The sequence below is a fragment of the Dufourea novaeangliae genome, unplaced genomic scaffold, assembly GCF_001272555.1.
Source record: "Dufourea novaeangliae isolate 0120121106 unplaced genomic scaffold, ASM127255v1 scaffold19, whole genome shotgun sequence".
Lineage (NCBI taxonomy): Eukaryota > Metazoa > Arthropoda > Insecta > Hymenoptera > Halictidae > Dufourea > Dufourea novaeangliae.
Genome location: NW_015373889.1, coordinates 20,047 through 37,660, shown reverse-complemented (window position 1 = coordinate 37,660; position 17,614 = coordinate 20,047). Strand labels below are relative to the sequence as shown.

Below are 17,614 nucleotides of genomic sequence, written 5' to 3'. Positions count from 1 at the left end.
TTCATAGAATGACCATTTCTTAAAAAATGGCACTGACATTTTTTGTTCCATACAGTGACCATTTTCTTAAAAAGTGGCTGGTTGTATTATATCCCAAATTTCGCATGAAGATCGATTAAGACTCGTAGGATTCGTCACTCGAGTGCAATCCAGTCGATCGACGTCGAAAAATATCAATTCCCTCTCCCACTCGTGTGATCCATTTTTCCACGTGTAACTTCCTTGAAACGTTCCAAGGTGAGCCGTGAGAAGGGAGGAAAGAAAAGAGGGCCAAGAGAGAGGCAAAGTAAGAGGGAGAGAGGAAAGGCAGCAAGGGGTCAGTGGGTCACTCTCACTTGAGAAAGAAGAGACTCGATCGCGTAGAAGGAACGTCTAGCCACGGTAATCTGATGTATCAGGTTGATCCTTATAAGGCGATCGAGTTTGGTGTAAATCGAAGCTTCTGGGACTTCCTCTATTGCCTCAGCGTAAAAGCCTGACTACCTCGATAATGACGTACCTGTCGATCAAATGTTTCTTCTCAGAAGAAACTTACGAAATTAACAATAAACAGTTAACAATAATCAATTTGTCAAAATATACATTTTTGGTTCGGCCCTAATGTACAACTAGACAAACCCAAGATAGGGGAACCACTGATATTGGATCGAGTCTGCTATTGTAATCTTCGACCAACTTAGGGCATAGACGGGCCAGGCAATTTAGGGTTTAACCGAATAGTATAAAAATGATAATTCCTTCGCTGGTTGGACTTCAAGACGATGACATTATAAGTTCCGAAGCACTCGGCCGTTAGCCCGCGGTCGTCGTAGACGGTATATCCGTCGGAACTTTTCCCCGATCCGGGAAAACTACTTCGGATTAAGCGTCGACCAACAAAACGATCGGCCAAACAGGAGAAGTGGGTCGACGGTGGTCGTAGTCGTCGAGTGGTGTCTCGGTGTGTGTGTGTGTGGCTTGGTGAGCCGTGCGCGGAATGGTAACGAGCCACGTATATACATGGGGAACGATATCAGAAACCTGTGGAGACAGTGTCTCTCAACCTGTACGCTCGAGTCGTTTAGCACCCAGGGTAGCATCCATAGGCCTTTGTGAGTCAAGTGATCACAACTCTATCAAACATCACCATAATATTTTCTCCACATGGAATGGATAAACAGTCCATTATGAAATTCCTGACTTGGACCAAAAACTGAAGTAGCAGTCTCTGTAGTCTTTAGACTGATTATGCATGAACGAAAATGTTCAGGACGTTTAGCTTCCAAGCCTCAATCTTTAGTGCACTATACATATATTCACTGTTCTAACTCTGTAAGCTAGCATGAAGCTAGATAAATGCATAAATCATTCATGAAAGTCCTGAAAAGAACAAGTAGAAGCTGGAAAAACAGTTCCTCTAGTCCCTAGACTGATTATCCAAAGTGTTCAGGTGTTCACCCCTAAACGTTTAGCTACCAAGCCTTAAAGGGCTTCGTTTTTGGACTGCTATACATCCAGTAATATTTCTATTACGTAGCTCTGTAAGACAGTATCTACAGAGTATCAATCTAACCAATGTGAACTAGATAAATCGTCCACTGTTGCTGACATGGATCAGCAAAAACTGGAAAACTGTTCATCTGCTCATCCATGAACGAAACTGTTCAGGTGTTTAGTTCCCAAGCCTTAAGGGCTTTAGCTTGATCTTTCTGTGTCCAGTGATCTTTCTATTAAGTAGCTCTATAAGATAGCATCTGTAGAATATCAATCCAAGCAATGTAGACCGGTTAAACCGTCCACCGTCCCTGACATGGATCAGCTAACATTGGAAAACTATCCCTCTAGTCCCAAGACCTGATCATCCATGAACGAAAGTGTTCAGGTGTCCGATCCAGGACGCTCTGATTAATCCTCCGTCCCAGATAGAAGACCGAACCGAGACGCGGCCTTTCCTGCGAACGACACGCGGCAAAATTGAAGGTGAAAATAAATTGAAAATTGGCCGACTATCAAGCGCAGAAGTAATTAGAGTACCACCGGTCTATATTCAGAACCAGCTTACGGCACAATCCGAATGCCGATGTGTGTCGATTGTTTGGACGGTGTTGTTTCCGGGGGGACGAACTTGCTTCAGAACCGATGCGTCCTGCCAGTTTGACATCTGTTGACCCTCAAGCACCTATAGTTGGGTCATTGGTGACCTGTCGATAATATCACAATCGCCTAACTTTTAGTCTAGTCTTTCTACGACTGTGGGTCAATATTGACTCTGCCATCGGTTCTATGACAGTCTGTACCTTGGAGGTCAAAGTGAAACAGTGTAAGTTCTCGTCTGTATTTCCGAAATTCTAGATTATATAGGGTGGGGTATTACGGTTTACTTTAGAAGCAAGATTCTGACTACCCTATTCCTGGGTTGGGAAACGCTGACACGCAGGGGGGAGGGCTCTATGCCAGCGTTTTCTCTGTGCTGGTACCCGAAGGTGGAATTCCCTCCCGGTAAAAGTACCGTATCCGGTGAGCGCGTTCTCGCGTGTGGCGACTTTCGCGTTAACAGAGTGTCCCCTCGACGGTCTCTTCGCAGCGATCGCAGCAGCAACAGTTCCGAGTGTGTAAATCAGAACTTTGCAAGAAAGCGCGCGCGAATCGCGAAAGTCCCGGTTGAAAACGAACCTCTGTCCTCGTCACCTGTTTTTTTTTTTTTTTTCTTTTACTTCGTCCTCCTCCACCTCGATGGTACGGTTTCGACGAGTTGGCTTGCGCAAGAGCCAACTGTCGGTCGAGTCCGTTAATATCATTAAATTTTCTCCTTGAAATTTCTCAGCGACCCGCCGTCGTCTCGTCGTCCACGGCGCTCGATCCACGACAGTCATTCCGGTTCAAGGATAAATCCAATGTTACGCTCAGCTGGATCAGCGCGATAGCTACCTGGCGTGGAAATATCAGGAATCATCGTGTTCCATTAGCTCCCATCGTTCTAACGAACACTGGCTGTTGGGAGAATTCAGTCCGTTCCTTTTTTTGCCGCGGCTATGGTTTCTGGGTAGCTGAAACCAATTGCAACGTATTTTCTTGACGCATTCACCGACACGTCGGTCACTGGTGACAGACACAAAATCTTTCCTTCACATCACGCCGGTCACCGGTGACCGTCGTCTAATATACATTCAAATTTTATACGTGCTTTTGTTCAATTTTTTATTTTTCCTTTTTTCTGTGTGAATAAGAATTATAAGGAACGTGTCATTGATGGAAATTAGGAGAAAATTTTGGGAATCGGTATCGAGTGTGGCGACTCGGAACGATATGTTTCCAAAAAATCTGAGAAAACGAGGTGGATTAAAAGTCCCCCTACGATTGTAGTTTCAACATGCAAGGCGGGCCGCTCTCGGAGAATACGAAATGAGTTTTCGAGGCCTTCGAAATCGTCCACGTTGCGTAGGATCGTTCCCAACGAAAATAAATTTGTCGTCGATGATTCATGGATTTCCTGTGCTCGTTTTTGTCCTTCTTCGTTTCTTTGGTTTACCTCCTTCTTCTCTTCTTCATCGGCCGCGCGCGCGCGCGTGTGTGTGTCCATTGTCCCTTTGTGCGCCTTGATTTTTCAATGGTCACGCGTCGCGGAAATCGATCATGACATAATTCCTTAATCAACTAATCGGTCTTCGGCGCTCAGATTTATTATAAACATTTTTCATTAACAGATTAAATTCTCTATGGAATAAATGAATAAAAATCGTGTAATACCACTTTCTTTAAATTCGACAAATTACATTTCACGATCACACTTTCCAAATGGATTTTCTCGAGAACGAGGGTCTCATACAAGAAAAGAATCGATTACGCACGCCGTCGATGTTTTTCCGCGAAGGATGTGAATCCATTCAAAAATACGAATTTATAACAACATATAACATATTTATGTGATATGCTTCGAGACGTGTTTCATGCATTATTCACTGGACTCTTTTTTTTTTTTTTTCTTTTTTTCGGCCGTACGATAATTCCGTTCGACAGAAAAATGGATATTAGAATCTTCGTCATTTCGCGACGCATAAAGAAAATCGCAGGCAACAATCTCGGTGAAACTAATTCGTCGCATGAATAAAAATCCTTGTTCTCTGCCCACGCGGCCGGAAGGGAATTTTTTTTCTTCTCCGCCGCGCCATGCAACTGCACCCATGTTTATCTTCCGATTGCGAATATGGCCGTCGCGTGTTTCTCCTCGTTGCTCTCCGCCGTCCCGCTTCTTTTCCTTTTGTTTTCAGATCTTATCAAAACCCCGCGTACCGTGACCGGATATGACATCCATTAGTTACGTGCGCGAGTCCTTTATGTGTGTATCCGCGTGTGGACAACAGAAGGCTAATAGAAACGAAGAGGGAGAGAGAGAGAGAGAGAGAGAGAGCTTCGGTGCCGCCATTTAAAGGGACACACCAGGGGGCAGGGCAAGGTCGCCTTTCCTCTTGTTTCTACGCGATCCCGTACCGTTCAATTCTTACAAGCACTAAAAAGACTTCATTTTTTACGATGGTATGAAAATAAGGAGCAGTTGTTGTGTACAGTCACTCACGAAAGTCATTTTTTGTTTACTGGTACAGAATTTATTTTTAAAAAGGGTAACATTTATTTATTAACATACGAGGTAATATTAACTATTTTATAACAAAATGTATAGGTTATACTTTAACGATGGAAACTCTATGGATCTGTCCTAGAAGCTATGAATCCTTTTTTTGTTTCACCTTTACGAAATATATCAATATACATAAATGTATAGATGTAGAAAATATTAATTTTCTAATTCGTTAAAAATCCTTTTATATACGTTCAATTTGCAAACTTTCATCATAATTGAAACTTGGAGCTTTTTGGAACCACAGCATACATTGTTACTTTCGGGACACCCTGCATAAACGTGACTTACAAAACACGTATATTCATATGCATATAATTGTGTCATGTCTCTCGAATACCACAGAACATATCCCCCGTGTAATAAGAGGATATACTCTACTTTTAATATTAAGAAATGAAAAAAAAAAAGTAAGTTAAAAATCATTTTCGAATAATAGGGTCGTCGTTTTCGCCTGAGTTGGTCGCCAGGTCTCGTAACTCGGTTGAAATCGTTAGACGGGGGAGTCAGGCGATGCTGAAATCGCGTTCAACCGGGGAATTTTAATTTCGAAAAGACCACGCAACCCCCTCTTTCCTCCCCCTCGTGAAATGTGACAGGAATGAAAGAGAAGCTGTCTTGGAGACGCGGCACGGTTTGCAATATCTCATGGAATTACGGCTGCCGCGTATATTTCCAGAGACTTCAATGATAGTCAGCCGGCATTAGAGGCGATGTGCCGCTAGTCGTCCATCTTGTCCCGGCGTCGTAGTCACCGCGGCCACACGATCCTCCCACCGTTCTCAAGCCTCGATCCTCCACCATTGGAATCGAACCTTCACGTTGTTTAATCGGTCACCCGAAAATTTTCCGTCGTCCCTAAATTATTCGTATACCACCAAAGACACTCATCATCCTCTATGACCCAAAGTCTGGCAAATTGGGGACATCTGTAGGAAAAGCAGATTAATTTGAATATTTCCGATGTTCTAACGTAGGTCCTGTCTTCGAAGTGAAGAATCTAAACTGTAAAACTGTATCAGGTTTACGTATAGGCGTATTTAGGAAGAAATAGTTAACCCAATACCGTACAATTTAATTCAGATTATGTTACTGTATGGAACGATGGATTCCATTTTCGTCAGCTTGTGAGGATAAATAGCATTTGAAAAGAGTTCCCGGTTAATAGACAGTAGATTTCGTGTAATTATAGCTTATAGGGCTGTGTAAAATAGAATAAGGAACAAAACTTTCATCAAATGCAGCAAGTCCTCTAATTTCATCTGAAGCCTCTAGGATACCCAAAAAAGGGATCCCTACATTAGCTCCTGTCTCCATAAATTCCCTTGGAAAACATACTATTCCGCATAAAAAAATTCGCAGTCTAATCAGTATCTGAAAACGTCACAAGATTGCAGCCTGGTCGCCGTACACCTCGGCATTAGGTTACTACGAGCAGACCCCCTATTCCAGGTCCAAGGGCTTAAGCCCAAAGTGCCGTTCAGTGTTCAAGTACGCTGGTAACGACTTCCTGTACATCGACCCAACATTTCTGACTACCGACTCGTCTCGAAATTTTGTTCATTGATCTCTTTCCCCGGTCCGTATCGCCAGAAATCCTCGACTCCCAGGAGGGAAGGGGGGCAGGCTTCGGCACGGTCGAGATTCCGCGATGTGTGGTGTGTCGGTAGCGCCGCGCACGGCCTGTGGCAGCCGAAAAACCGACGAGGAAGGCTATCCTGTTGGCCGTGGCCGCCGTGCAGCCACCGTAGGAACTCTATCCCAGGACACACCACCGTATCTCCTCCGTTCTCCTTGCCCCTCGTGTATATGTGTGTATTCACACGACGTAGCTCGCCGAGAAGGCAGCAGCGCTCACTGGCCCGTTTTAGCTTTCCTCTCTTGGCAAGAGCGACAGCGCGGATCGGGACGGAAAAAGACGTGCACCACGCCACGCGGGCAACGGAGAGGCAACCAGGCGAAAGGAGGCGGGCGAGAGTGGGGAGGGGGTGTGACGGAGCGAGAATGGCAGTGTGTACAGAGGGGGGAGGAGCGCTGGCCGGTGAAGAGAGAGGCAAAGACTCGCTGTCTGTTGTGCATGCCGGGGGAACGAGAAGGACACGTGCAGGGGAACGTGCGTGTGTGTAGGTAGTACCTGTGGCTACGCAGGCATCCACTCGGCGAGCCAGAGTCAAGGCCGCTCACTGCTCTGCCGTGAGAGAGCTACTAACTAGCACGGAAACCTTGCTGCCGTAGAGTATAGAAAACAGGCTGGCAACGTCCAAGTCTTATACACTTGCTAGATGATGCTCCCCTTATATTCTGGATGAACTTGGGCTGATATTGATATGGGTGATTGTTCCTTGGAAGTTCTGAAAGCTTTTTATGATGTTCCCTAGGTGTTTTGGCAGTATTTGGGATATGTTGAGGGCTCTTTCTGGCAGGTTACTTGGACCTTGAATGATAGTATACTTCTGATTTATTTGGGGATAGGCTCTGTGTGTATATGACTGGTATACTCTGTGGTCTGTTTGGGTAGAGTGCGGGTAGGACCTAGTTAGGAACTGCTGGAGAGATTCTTTATCTTTTGTGACGCTGGTGGGTGCTACGTTGCATGCCTATTGCCGTGTTGGTGCAGTTGAAGGTGCCGTGTGGTTATGTAATCTTGGAAAACAAGTGACAGAGGTTTTATAAGACCTGTTAAGTCTATCGTTCTACTTTGCTTTAGAGGATCTTGGAGTTGTTGTACATTGAGGATATGGTACCCTCAGTGGCCCAATTCGGAGAAACATGCAGGTCGATATTATTGTAGAGGATTTACGAATCCAGAATGGAGAAGGCAGTTCGGTCGTTCGGCTCTACATAGAGTCGTTATGTGCTACTTACTAAAATCTACACAAACTCGTTATGGTATCGATTTTAAGCCAGTACGGTCGAGTCATGCCCATGATTTATTCGGGTCTGAGTTTCTCCAGTGCTACCGGATTTCTCAGTCGCGGGATCGTTTTTTGGGGAACTGGTCTCTCGAAGTTTCGGCGAGAATCTGACCGTGGGAGGGGAGCCAAGTTTCGGTAACTCGTTGGTGAAGGTGTCTACTTAGCTTTATCCGCGACGCTATCAGGCGTTTCGATCGTAAATATCCCCTGTGCGTGATTGATGATCCCTATTCGTGATCACGTAGTCACAGTTTCACGAATAATTAACTTTCTAGCGATTTGTCATCGCCAAAAGGTCCCGTTGGCTGCTCTCAAATTGTGGAGGTAAGAGCCACGTGGGCTGGTGATCGATGCTGGAACTTCACTTTGGCTGGATTGCCGTAACCTTCGGACGGTGAACGTTTTGCATTTTAGAATATACTTCGTGATGTACTAGTCCCCTCATTGGACCGAATATAAATGACTACGAACTTCAAAGACCCAAGTGAATCTCAAGGATCGTCGTTCCAGGGTCAGCTTTCATAGCAACTTCTAGGTGTTAGTTGAGAGATTCTGGAATGAAAAGTTTCTAGGACTAGGCAAACAGAGCAAGGACACTCTGACTTTCCCAGAGAAAGCAAACAGACATAAAGATGAGGAAGAATTAAGCTATCGCACGCGAAAGGATCGCCAGTCGTCGTGCGTTGCCTCGATCAACGAAGAAGGGGGGTAATAACCGAGTGACCACCTAGCCCGGTCAGTGTCTCACTGTTCCAGGCGGATGTTTTCACAGCGATCAGTACTTCCGGGTAAGCCGGAGAGGCGGCAATTCATCCTCGAGCGTCCGTTCGCGGAATCGTTCAGAAGTAACCTTCGCTCTCCGCCGCGGTAGAAAATCTCGTTCCTTCGAATTGTTTCATTACAAGAACACTGTAAAACACGGTAAAGAAAACTGTAACGCCGAGAAAAATAATCCTGAGTTACAGTACATGTATTTATCTCGTGTCCACAGCCTGATGGTGGCTAAACTTGTCACCAATCCAAGCCTAATAACTTATCTGTTTTAATTAATTGTATCATACGCGATTATTTAATTAGAATTAATCTAATATTTCGTCTTACTGGCCTAGAATTAATAGGGAAAAGTAAAAATAAATTTCATAATTTAACTCTCTCGTATCCGAACCAAGTTATAGTTCCTCTTATGTGCTGTTCCCACTATTTTTTTTATTATTTCTTAGGTACTCTAGTTTTAAAATATTTTTCATTACATAGTAAACATTTGATATTTATTACATGTTATATAACACAATTATTATTCCTTACGATTACGTAGAAAGAAATGCGTAATTATCGACGAAATAACAAATAACAGATTAGAAAACAGATATAGAGAATTAACTATATATGAATATAGAAAATTAACAATAAAATGTAAGAATACACAAGGTTATTCCTTTATTGCAACATATTCGTACAAATATTACCCCCTTATTACAACCATTGGCGTAACTAGGATTTTTGTCTGAGGGGGGTCAAGTCCCCTGACTTTCGCCTATAACGCTCCCCAACGTGGGTTGCACAAACTAAAGTTACAGATTTTACAATAATTATTTACATATTTATTTAACACTAAAACTAAGAATAGGAAGATATAAACATAATTCTAAAAAATAAAAAAAAATACGAAAAGAAATTGGAGATTGATTAAAAGCAAGAGTATATTATGTACAGATACCTATAGTTAAAATCTATATAAACTTCAATTCGCTGTTTTTTTTTTTTTGCAAAAATATTTTTCGCATTCTGGAGCGCTAGTTTCCTTATTGCATTCGACCCTTCAATTGATGTTACAGGATTATTAGTTACAGTAGAATGTTAAAATTAAACAGCTTAATGCTAATACAATTTTATTTAATACTTTTACGTAATGAACAGAGTATTGTATTTTTTGTATTTACCCACATTTCTTTTTTCTAACACAAGATTTTACTAATTGACGAATGTTCTTTTACATATTTCAATAATTTTTGGACAAGCCCCTCCCTGGCCCCTAACCTAGTAACGCCAATGATTACAACATTTCGTACAAACACCATTCCCTTATCGCAACAATTTCGTGTTTTCTATTTTACAAGACAAGATACACGGAATCCAAGTCGCGTAATTTTTCTGAAACGTTGCACCAGTTGTGTCTCGTCCCATCCGCGGTCTCGGTTTCGCGGCGTATAGTCTCGAGGCTTCTTCATCCACGGGCGAGAGAGGCGTTCGATTCCGCTTCGCTGAGAGAAGAAGGCGCGCGCGCGAGCGCGTGCAGGCGTACTTTCACCGACCGTGACTTCTACCCGCTTCGGCGCGCCGACCGCCGTGGCGTTCCATTCGACGAGTTTCACAGATAAAGAGGGTAATAGAGACGATGTCGCCACGTAGGTTACTGGAACCCGTTTCCACGGGCGCGCCGAACGAGAGTCACGGGTGTTACTACCACACGCGTCCACAGGCCGCAGCGCCGCCGTAACGCGTCTCTCTCTCGTAATCACCGGAAACCTTGCCGAGGAACTCGCCCGGACAAATTGCGCCACTTGGCCGCGGTGTTCCGCCCGCGATTCCGGCCTTCCTCCGTTCGCTCTTGAACCGAGATGGTTTTTTCTGCCTGTTTGCCCATGTTTCGCCTGAATCCCATTTATTCCAGCCGACATAACCTCGAAAACGATATTGGAGGAAGATTATTCGTGAACTTTGCCGAGAATACTATGCAAAAATCGGTAATTTTCGTGTAAAATGATGGAATTATGGAGGAAGAATCGGTAACGAAACTCAGACCTGAACCTCCTGTTTCGTTTGGATCTACATATATTAAGGAACATAACCTAAAAAAGAATACTTTAGAAACTTTACTGATGGACTTTAGCGAACACATTCCGCGGGAATCGGTAATTTTTATGTAAAATTGGAGAAAAGAATCTATTACTAATCCAGACTTGACCCCTGTTTCGCCTGGATCGATCCATCCCAGCGAATATAACCTGAAAACCGATGCTGGAATAATATCACCGATGAACTTTGCCGAGTACTTTATTAAAAACTTGGTGATTTTCTGTATAAAATGATGGAAATATGTAAAAAGAATCGGTACCTAACCCAGTTTTAATCCCTATCTCGCCTGAATCTATAGATAACCTCGAAAACGATAATGCAACTATAGTACCGATCGACCTTGGCGAATATTATTAACTAGTAATTACTAGTCAAAGCCAGAATCTTCACAAACATCCCCAAAAAGTAGCAATTGCTGTCGAAAACTGGCAAAGTATTTGTTGGAAACTGAGAATTAGCGTAGAACGAGTGATTGTCGATGTATTATTAGGTGTACCAATAAGTATTCCACTGCTTTCCTTAAAACTGCATCCTATTTAAAATAATTCAAAATCCTATCCCATTTCGCCAAGTATTCGTCAGTCATTTGTCTTGACTAGAAGATTAGAAAGATTTGCTGAATTTAAAATGTATTGCTATTATATTGGAACTACAGTAAATCCTCGATGAGTGTTCGAAGGCTCCCCGTCACAGAACATTAAATATTTTATAAACTATTTTATAACTTGGCTTAAAAAGTCAGCCTGTGACCTCTCCATGTCAGTGCCGAGGAGCCTTCGAGCACTCATCGAGAATTTACTGTGCAGTGAGAATTTCATACTGGTGCCAACTGATATTTTATTGAAATTTCACCAGTTATCTAATTGCGAATACTTTATTCTTGCAGGCAGGGACGAACTGTCGCAGCCTGGATCCTTGAACGGGTATGGAAGCAGCGGCGGAGGAGGTGGAGGAGGGGGCGGAGGAGGCGGGGCGGACGGTTGCGACGCCAGGAAGAAGAAGGGACCGACGCCTAGGCAACAGGAGGAACTCTGCCTGGTCTGCGGGGATCGGGCGTCCGGTTATCACTACAACGCCCTGACCTGCGAGGGCTGCAAGGGCTTCTTCCGGCGCAGCATCACGAAGAACGCGGTCTATCAATGTAAATACGGGAACAATTGCGAGATCGACATGTATATGAGGCGTAAGTGCCAGGAATGCAGGCTGAAGAAGTGTCTGACCGTCGGCATGAGGCCGGAGTGCGTTGTGCCGGAATACCAGTGCGCTGTGAAGCGCAAGGAGAAGAAGGCGCAGAAGGTAGTGATCCGATTGCAAAAGTACATAAAGTTTGTCCGATATAGAGGGTGTCCCAATTAAATCGACCCACTCGAATATCGATATTAAAAAATATTTCAGACCAAAAGTTAAATGATCTCAAGAGGCACACTTAGAGGCCATATGGAGGTCAAGTTTGTTTTCTTTAAATGGAATCGTATATTTTTTAATGCGCTATTTGATGCTATACGTTATTCCCCACATAAAGTGCTGAGTCACTTATGGCGAATTAGTGCATTAAAAAATCTACGATTCTGTTTATATATATATATATAAAAAAAAAACAAAGTTGACCTTCAAGTGACCTCTACGCGTTCAGGTAGAAGAAAGTTATAAAAAAGCGTGCCCCCTTGATGCCATTTAATTTTTGTCTAACACATTTTTTTTATATCTTCAACAGTTTCGGAAATATTCGAGAGTGGATCGATTTAAATTGAACACCCTATATATATATTGTTCTTTATTTACCATTTTGGGAAGTACCGTCGCGTAGAATCTTGTCGCTGATCGACGACGAACAATTTTTTGGATGCTTCAGATATTTCAAATGCTTCATTTGGCATTGCAGGAGAAGGACAAACCGAACAGTACAACGATGAACGGTTCGCCGGGCAGCGGGATACGGCCCGATCCAATGGGCGTGAAGATCGAGCCAGCGGAGGCCGAGGCCTTGTCCACGTCCGGCAGCAGCGGCATCCTAACGCCGGTCAGCCCTTACGCCTACGTGAAGCCTATCAGCCCCGAACAGGAGGAGCTGATACACAGGCTCGTGTATTTTCAGAATGAGTACGAGCAACCCAGTGAAGAGGATCTCAAAAGAATCACAGTAAGTAGATCAGCCAACTCCATATCTACCAACTTTTAGGGATAATTCCGTATTCCCTCTCTATAAACCTGTTGTTCATACTAGAAGTTAGCTCACATAGGCGTAGCCAAGTTATCAGTCGAGGAGGCAAAATTTATCTTAAGGTAAATTTCCTAGTACAGTAAATCATCGATGAGTGTTCGAAGGCTCCACTGAATTGTCAAACGTCATCCCTACCACTGGGGGTCCCCTGTGTAACCAGTCGAGCACCCAGTAGTGGTAATGACGTCTGAACACTCATGGATGATTTACTCTATTATTTTTCCCTTTCAAGTAAGGGGGGGGGGGAATTCATTTTTTCACTTCTGATGTGGAGCGAAGGCCACCTTTTTCCCTCCAGGGGGGTAAGTGTCCCCCAGTCCCCTGACTACGCCCATGTTAGTTCCTCCTTATTTGCCTTATATTGTCTTTGATCCGTAACCAAATGTTCAAGTCAGTGAATGCTCCCTACAAGTAATGGCAACAATATTCCATTCCAGAATCAGCCATCGGAAGGAGAGGATATCAGTGATTACAAGTTCAGGCATCTGACCGAGATCACGATCTTGACGGTGCAGCTGATCGTCGAGTTCTCGAAGAGGTTACCGGGCTTCGACGAGCTGCTGCGCGAGGATCAGATCGCACTGTTGAAGGCCTGCTCCAGCGAGGTGATGATGCTACGTATGGCGAGAAAGTACGACGTACAGACGGACAGCATAATATTCGCGAATAATCAGCCGTACACAAGGGACAGCTACAACGTGGCGGGTATGGGCGACACGATCGAGGATCTGTTGCACTTCTGCCGGCAGATGTACGCCATGAAAGTGAACAACGCGGAGTACGCGTTGTTAACGGCCATTGTTATATTCTCAGGTAAGTGTACACGATATACGACCATTAGTAGAGCATCATAGTTCAGATCCAAAGAACTAAATTAACCTTGAATCTAGTCCAGTGTTTCCCATCCTTTTTTGGATCATGCCCCACCTGAACGTCTCAGAGATCTCGGTACCCCCTAGCATTATAGTAAACAGAGTTCTGAAAACGTTCAATAGCTGCTTCAAATACAAAAGGCACGTAGGTGAAACTGTTGCCGACGAGGTGACGAATGTCAATGATTTGCTAATTGCCTCCAAGAATATTAAAATTGCCCCTCGGTTGGTTACACTTGGGAAACACTGATCTAGTCAAACACCATAAAAATTGTCTCATCTTCCATCCGCACGCATTCTGATGCATCACTGTGAGAAAGTTCGGGGTAACGCAGGAACAATTACGGTTCAGTGAAGACGGCTGACACGAACATAACCTAAATGTCAAGAAATTTACAAACTAATGAACTTTCGACCCTAAAGTTTCGAATGACAGTGTAATCACTACGTCAGTCACCAAGAAACTGTGTATCATTCCTGGTCAAACCTCTCACGTTCTGAAAAATTCACTCTACGATCAATAGACCATGTTCTCGCGGTTAGTCTGTTTGAAAGAACGCCCCAAGAAAAAGGGAAAACGTCCCATTCTTTGTTTTCCAGAGAGGCCAAACCTCCTGGAAGGTTGGAAGGTCGAGAAGATCCAGGAGATCTACCTAGAGGCATTGAAGGCGTACGTGGACAATCGTCGTAGGCCGAAGTCCGGCACGATATTCGCGAAACTGCTGTCCGTGCTGACGGAACTACGGACTCTCGGCAACCAGAACAGCGAGGTGTGCTTCAGTCTGAAGTTCAAGAACAAAAAGCTGCCAGTTTTCCTCGCCGAGATCTGGGATGTGACACCCTAGTTCCCCCGTAGCCGGTCACCGGCGCCCGCGGCGCCGATCGGCTAAAAATAATCCAGTGTTTACGAGAAGAAAGATAAAAATGAAGACGAAAGAATCAGCAGCAGTCCCCGTGCGACGTCGAAGACGACGCTGGATCGCAGCGAGAGAAAACACTTGTACTAGAGTGCATCATCGTCCCCCCCAGCAGCATGCCACTGCCGCCGCCCTCAGCGTCGCGAATCGACCGAACGCCGTGGTTACTTTTTTTTTTTTTGTTTCTGAAGAGATCCGCCGTGTGCAAGATCCCATTCTTGTATTCGTGGTTTTTTTCTTAACCTGTAAAGACCACGAAGTGTGGCCTTCGAGCCCACCAGATGGCGCGGAGATAGTTCGCCAGATGGCGCGGAGGTGGTAGCCCAAACCCGTGGATGGGGGGGAACGGAGCTCGAGGAATAAAAAAAAGAAAAAAATGGATGAAAATATAATAATGATCGAAGGCAGTGGCGAGGCACCCAGGCTGTGATACGTAGAGACAGTACAGAGACTGTAATAAGGAGCTATCTACAGTTATGTTATTACTATATCCTCTACCTGGCTACTCCCGGAATCGATATGTAAATGTCTTAATTGTATAAGGTACAGGTTTAAGGCAGGCGCGCGGCGTTGTTGTACCCGAGAGAGGATGATTCTAGCGAGAGAGTAGGTACGAATGTAACCCCTGACGAGATAAGGACGCAGGGGGAAGAGGTGCGAGAGAGATTGATTAGGGGAGTGAGTGTGTGAGAGATATTCGTGTGTGTGCGTGTAATCAGGTGTGGTGTGTGGATGATAAAAAAAAATATATACATATATATGATTATCGCCACTTGTAGCCGTGCCGGGGAAGAACAAGAAAATGAATAGGAGGTCCCGGGGGCCAGCTGTTGAGCAGCGACACACCCGGGGATTTGGTGGTCGCCCGTGAAAACAATATTTCGTTCCGAATTTGTGTGCGCGAAGTAACAGACAAAATGAAGAATAAAACAAAAAACGATGAATACGATTATACATAAATGAAAATACCATAGAGTCTATATCACAAAACACATAGCATAATAATATATTGCTAGCATGTACATTGTTTATACGAGAAATGGGGAAACGGGGGATAGTGAGAGTGAGAGAGAGTGAGATTGCTGAGAGAGAGATGGTTTGCTGCGTTTAGTTTTTTGAGGGGTGATCACGTCGAATATATGAGCAAAGGAACTTAGAGTTTCCTTGAAGGGAAGGCGATACACGAAGATTGGTCGAAGACGACGAGGCTTTGGCATTTGCGCGACGTCTTGGAGATTTTCTTTTCTCGCGAGTCGCGTGCGACTGGATGTGAAAATGGGGAGAGAACGCGCGTGTGTGTGTGTGTGTTTGCAGGGCAAGAGAGAGAGAGATGAAGGGAATAACGTAGTAGCAGAAGAGTAAAAAATCGTAGGAAGTAAGTAAGAAGTTAAGTAAGCGAGGCTAGTTTGGTAGTAGGCTGTAGTAAGTCAGTGAAGCTAGGCTAGGTGTGACCGAGAGTTCAAGTGCAAAGCCTTGTGCCTTCAGCAACGGACATCGGCTCACCGACAAAACGAAATCATGAAATTTAACCGTCCGTTTTAATTTTTTAATAAGAAGAAAAAAAAGAAGTGGAAAAACGAAATCAACAAAATCAAGTTAAGAATGTCGCGTGAATATGTGGAAGAGCGAAAGAGAGAAAGAGAGAGAGTGGATGAAAAACGTGGAGTAAAATTATTTAGACGGTGAAGAAGTGAATGGGGTGAAAGCGAAAGAAGGAGATCGAGTAAATGAAGACGCAAAATTGACAAGAGAGTATGTATGGGTGAGCAGGAACAAAGATCTTAAACATGGAGAAACACGGAACAGGGTCGCGAAGGATGGGGTAGAACAGAGTTGGAATTCGATCCAAGGACAATGAGATCGGTTTGTTGGGGATTCTAAGATTCGTTGGATCCCCAGGTGGCATAATAAGCTAGCATAAAAATATCGTTGACAAAAAATACTAAGGGAGCCGGAAAGAAATTGCGAACAGTAGGCTGCTCCTTGAGATAGAGACTCAAAACAGGAACGGAGAGTATCGAAACACGTACAGACGCAATTATAAACGGCGCGCACATCGGCAGAAGTGGACAACCGGATAGATACGATCGACACGTACCTACATACACTACACACACATACATACACGCCGTTACAGGTACATGTACACTAAGATTCTCGATGTTGTAACACTGTAACTCTATGCTATTAACTGATTATACGTAGTAAATACCAGTTGCAAAGTTAAACGAAAAAACATACTAAGAAACGTAAAAATTCGTGTATAACAGAGTGAGAGAGGAGCTAAAGAATGGAATGACACGAAGAGATGCAAAGCGAGGGAAGAAGAGGCATGAGTTTCGATGCAAAGAAACAGTCTAATGTGAGCGCGTGAAAGCGGACAGAGCTGGATAATAGCGCGACAGTTCCATACGTAGAACAGAGAAAAGGACTAACCAGTAACTTCGCATAGGACGACTAGAAAAAAAAAAAACATCATCGTATACACGTACTGTGTGTTTTACCATTGTAAACATTATATTTGTCACACACACACACGTTGAACGAGGCAAATGAATATCAAGCCAGTGCACACATCGGCGTCGTTATAAGTGTGTGTATATGTCGTTTTTTGGACTTTCGTCCCCTAAGAAGGGACGGTCTCCCCGCGGTTCGGATTATCACCGTGCCACGCACGAATCGCGACGACGGAACAATCATTTTAAAGCGCACCCTCCAAATGCCTGGTTATTATGGCCTGGCTCGAACCTGGGCAAACGACACACCCGCCCTCGAGATACCAAAACAAGAAGTACCGTGTACACTAGCTAAAACGCCGCAAGGCCGACACTGCCACACCGCAGAGTGTACAAGAGTGTACAATTTTAACGAGACACATGGATTGTTCCTCCGATACATCAACGAGGGGAACCTCTTGACCATCATCTGGAGACGTTGTTGGGAAAGTTCAGTGTAATCCGCGTTTTTTTTTTTTCTTACCTCTTCCGTCGTGGGCATTTGGATGCAGGCTTTTAGAGACCAGCTGGCGACAAAGAACGATTTTTTTTTTTTTCTTACCTCCTCCGTCGTAGGCATTTGGATGCAGGCTTTTAGAGACCAGCTGGCGACAAAGAACAAACACGTGTGGGCCAGTGGAGCTGACGGAATCGTTGAAAGTGGGAATGTGTCTCGAAGAGAACACCAAGGACACCGGGACTTTGAACCCGAGACCTATGATT

General features: G+C 44.3%; 1 protein-coding gene across 2 annotated transcripts in view; it reads left to right on the top strand.

Moving 5' to 3' along the window:
• Window positions 1-17,412, top strand: part of LOC107185733 (ecdysone receptor) — a 120,236-nt gene extending 102,824 nt beyond the window's left edge. The window contains exons 3-6 of one of the 2 annotated variants that reach the window (XM_015573500.1): window positions 11,273-11,682; window positions 12,269-12,526; window positions 13,045-13,420; window positions 14,080-17,412. In XM_015573500.1, the coding sequence (XP_015428986.1) occupies window positions 11,273-11,682; window positions 12,269-12,526; window positions 13,045-13,420; window positions 14,080-14,324 (1,289 nt within the window). In that variant the 3' untranslated portion in view covers window positions 14,325-17,412. Of the gene's footprint in view, window positions 1-11,272; window positions 11,683-12,238; window positions 12,527-13,044; window positions 13,421-14,079 lie in introns of both variants that reach the window. The other variant, XM_015573492.1, reaches the window with a different exon arrangement.
• The last annotated feature ends 202 nt before the right edge of the window (window positions 17,413-17,614 follow it).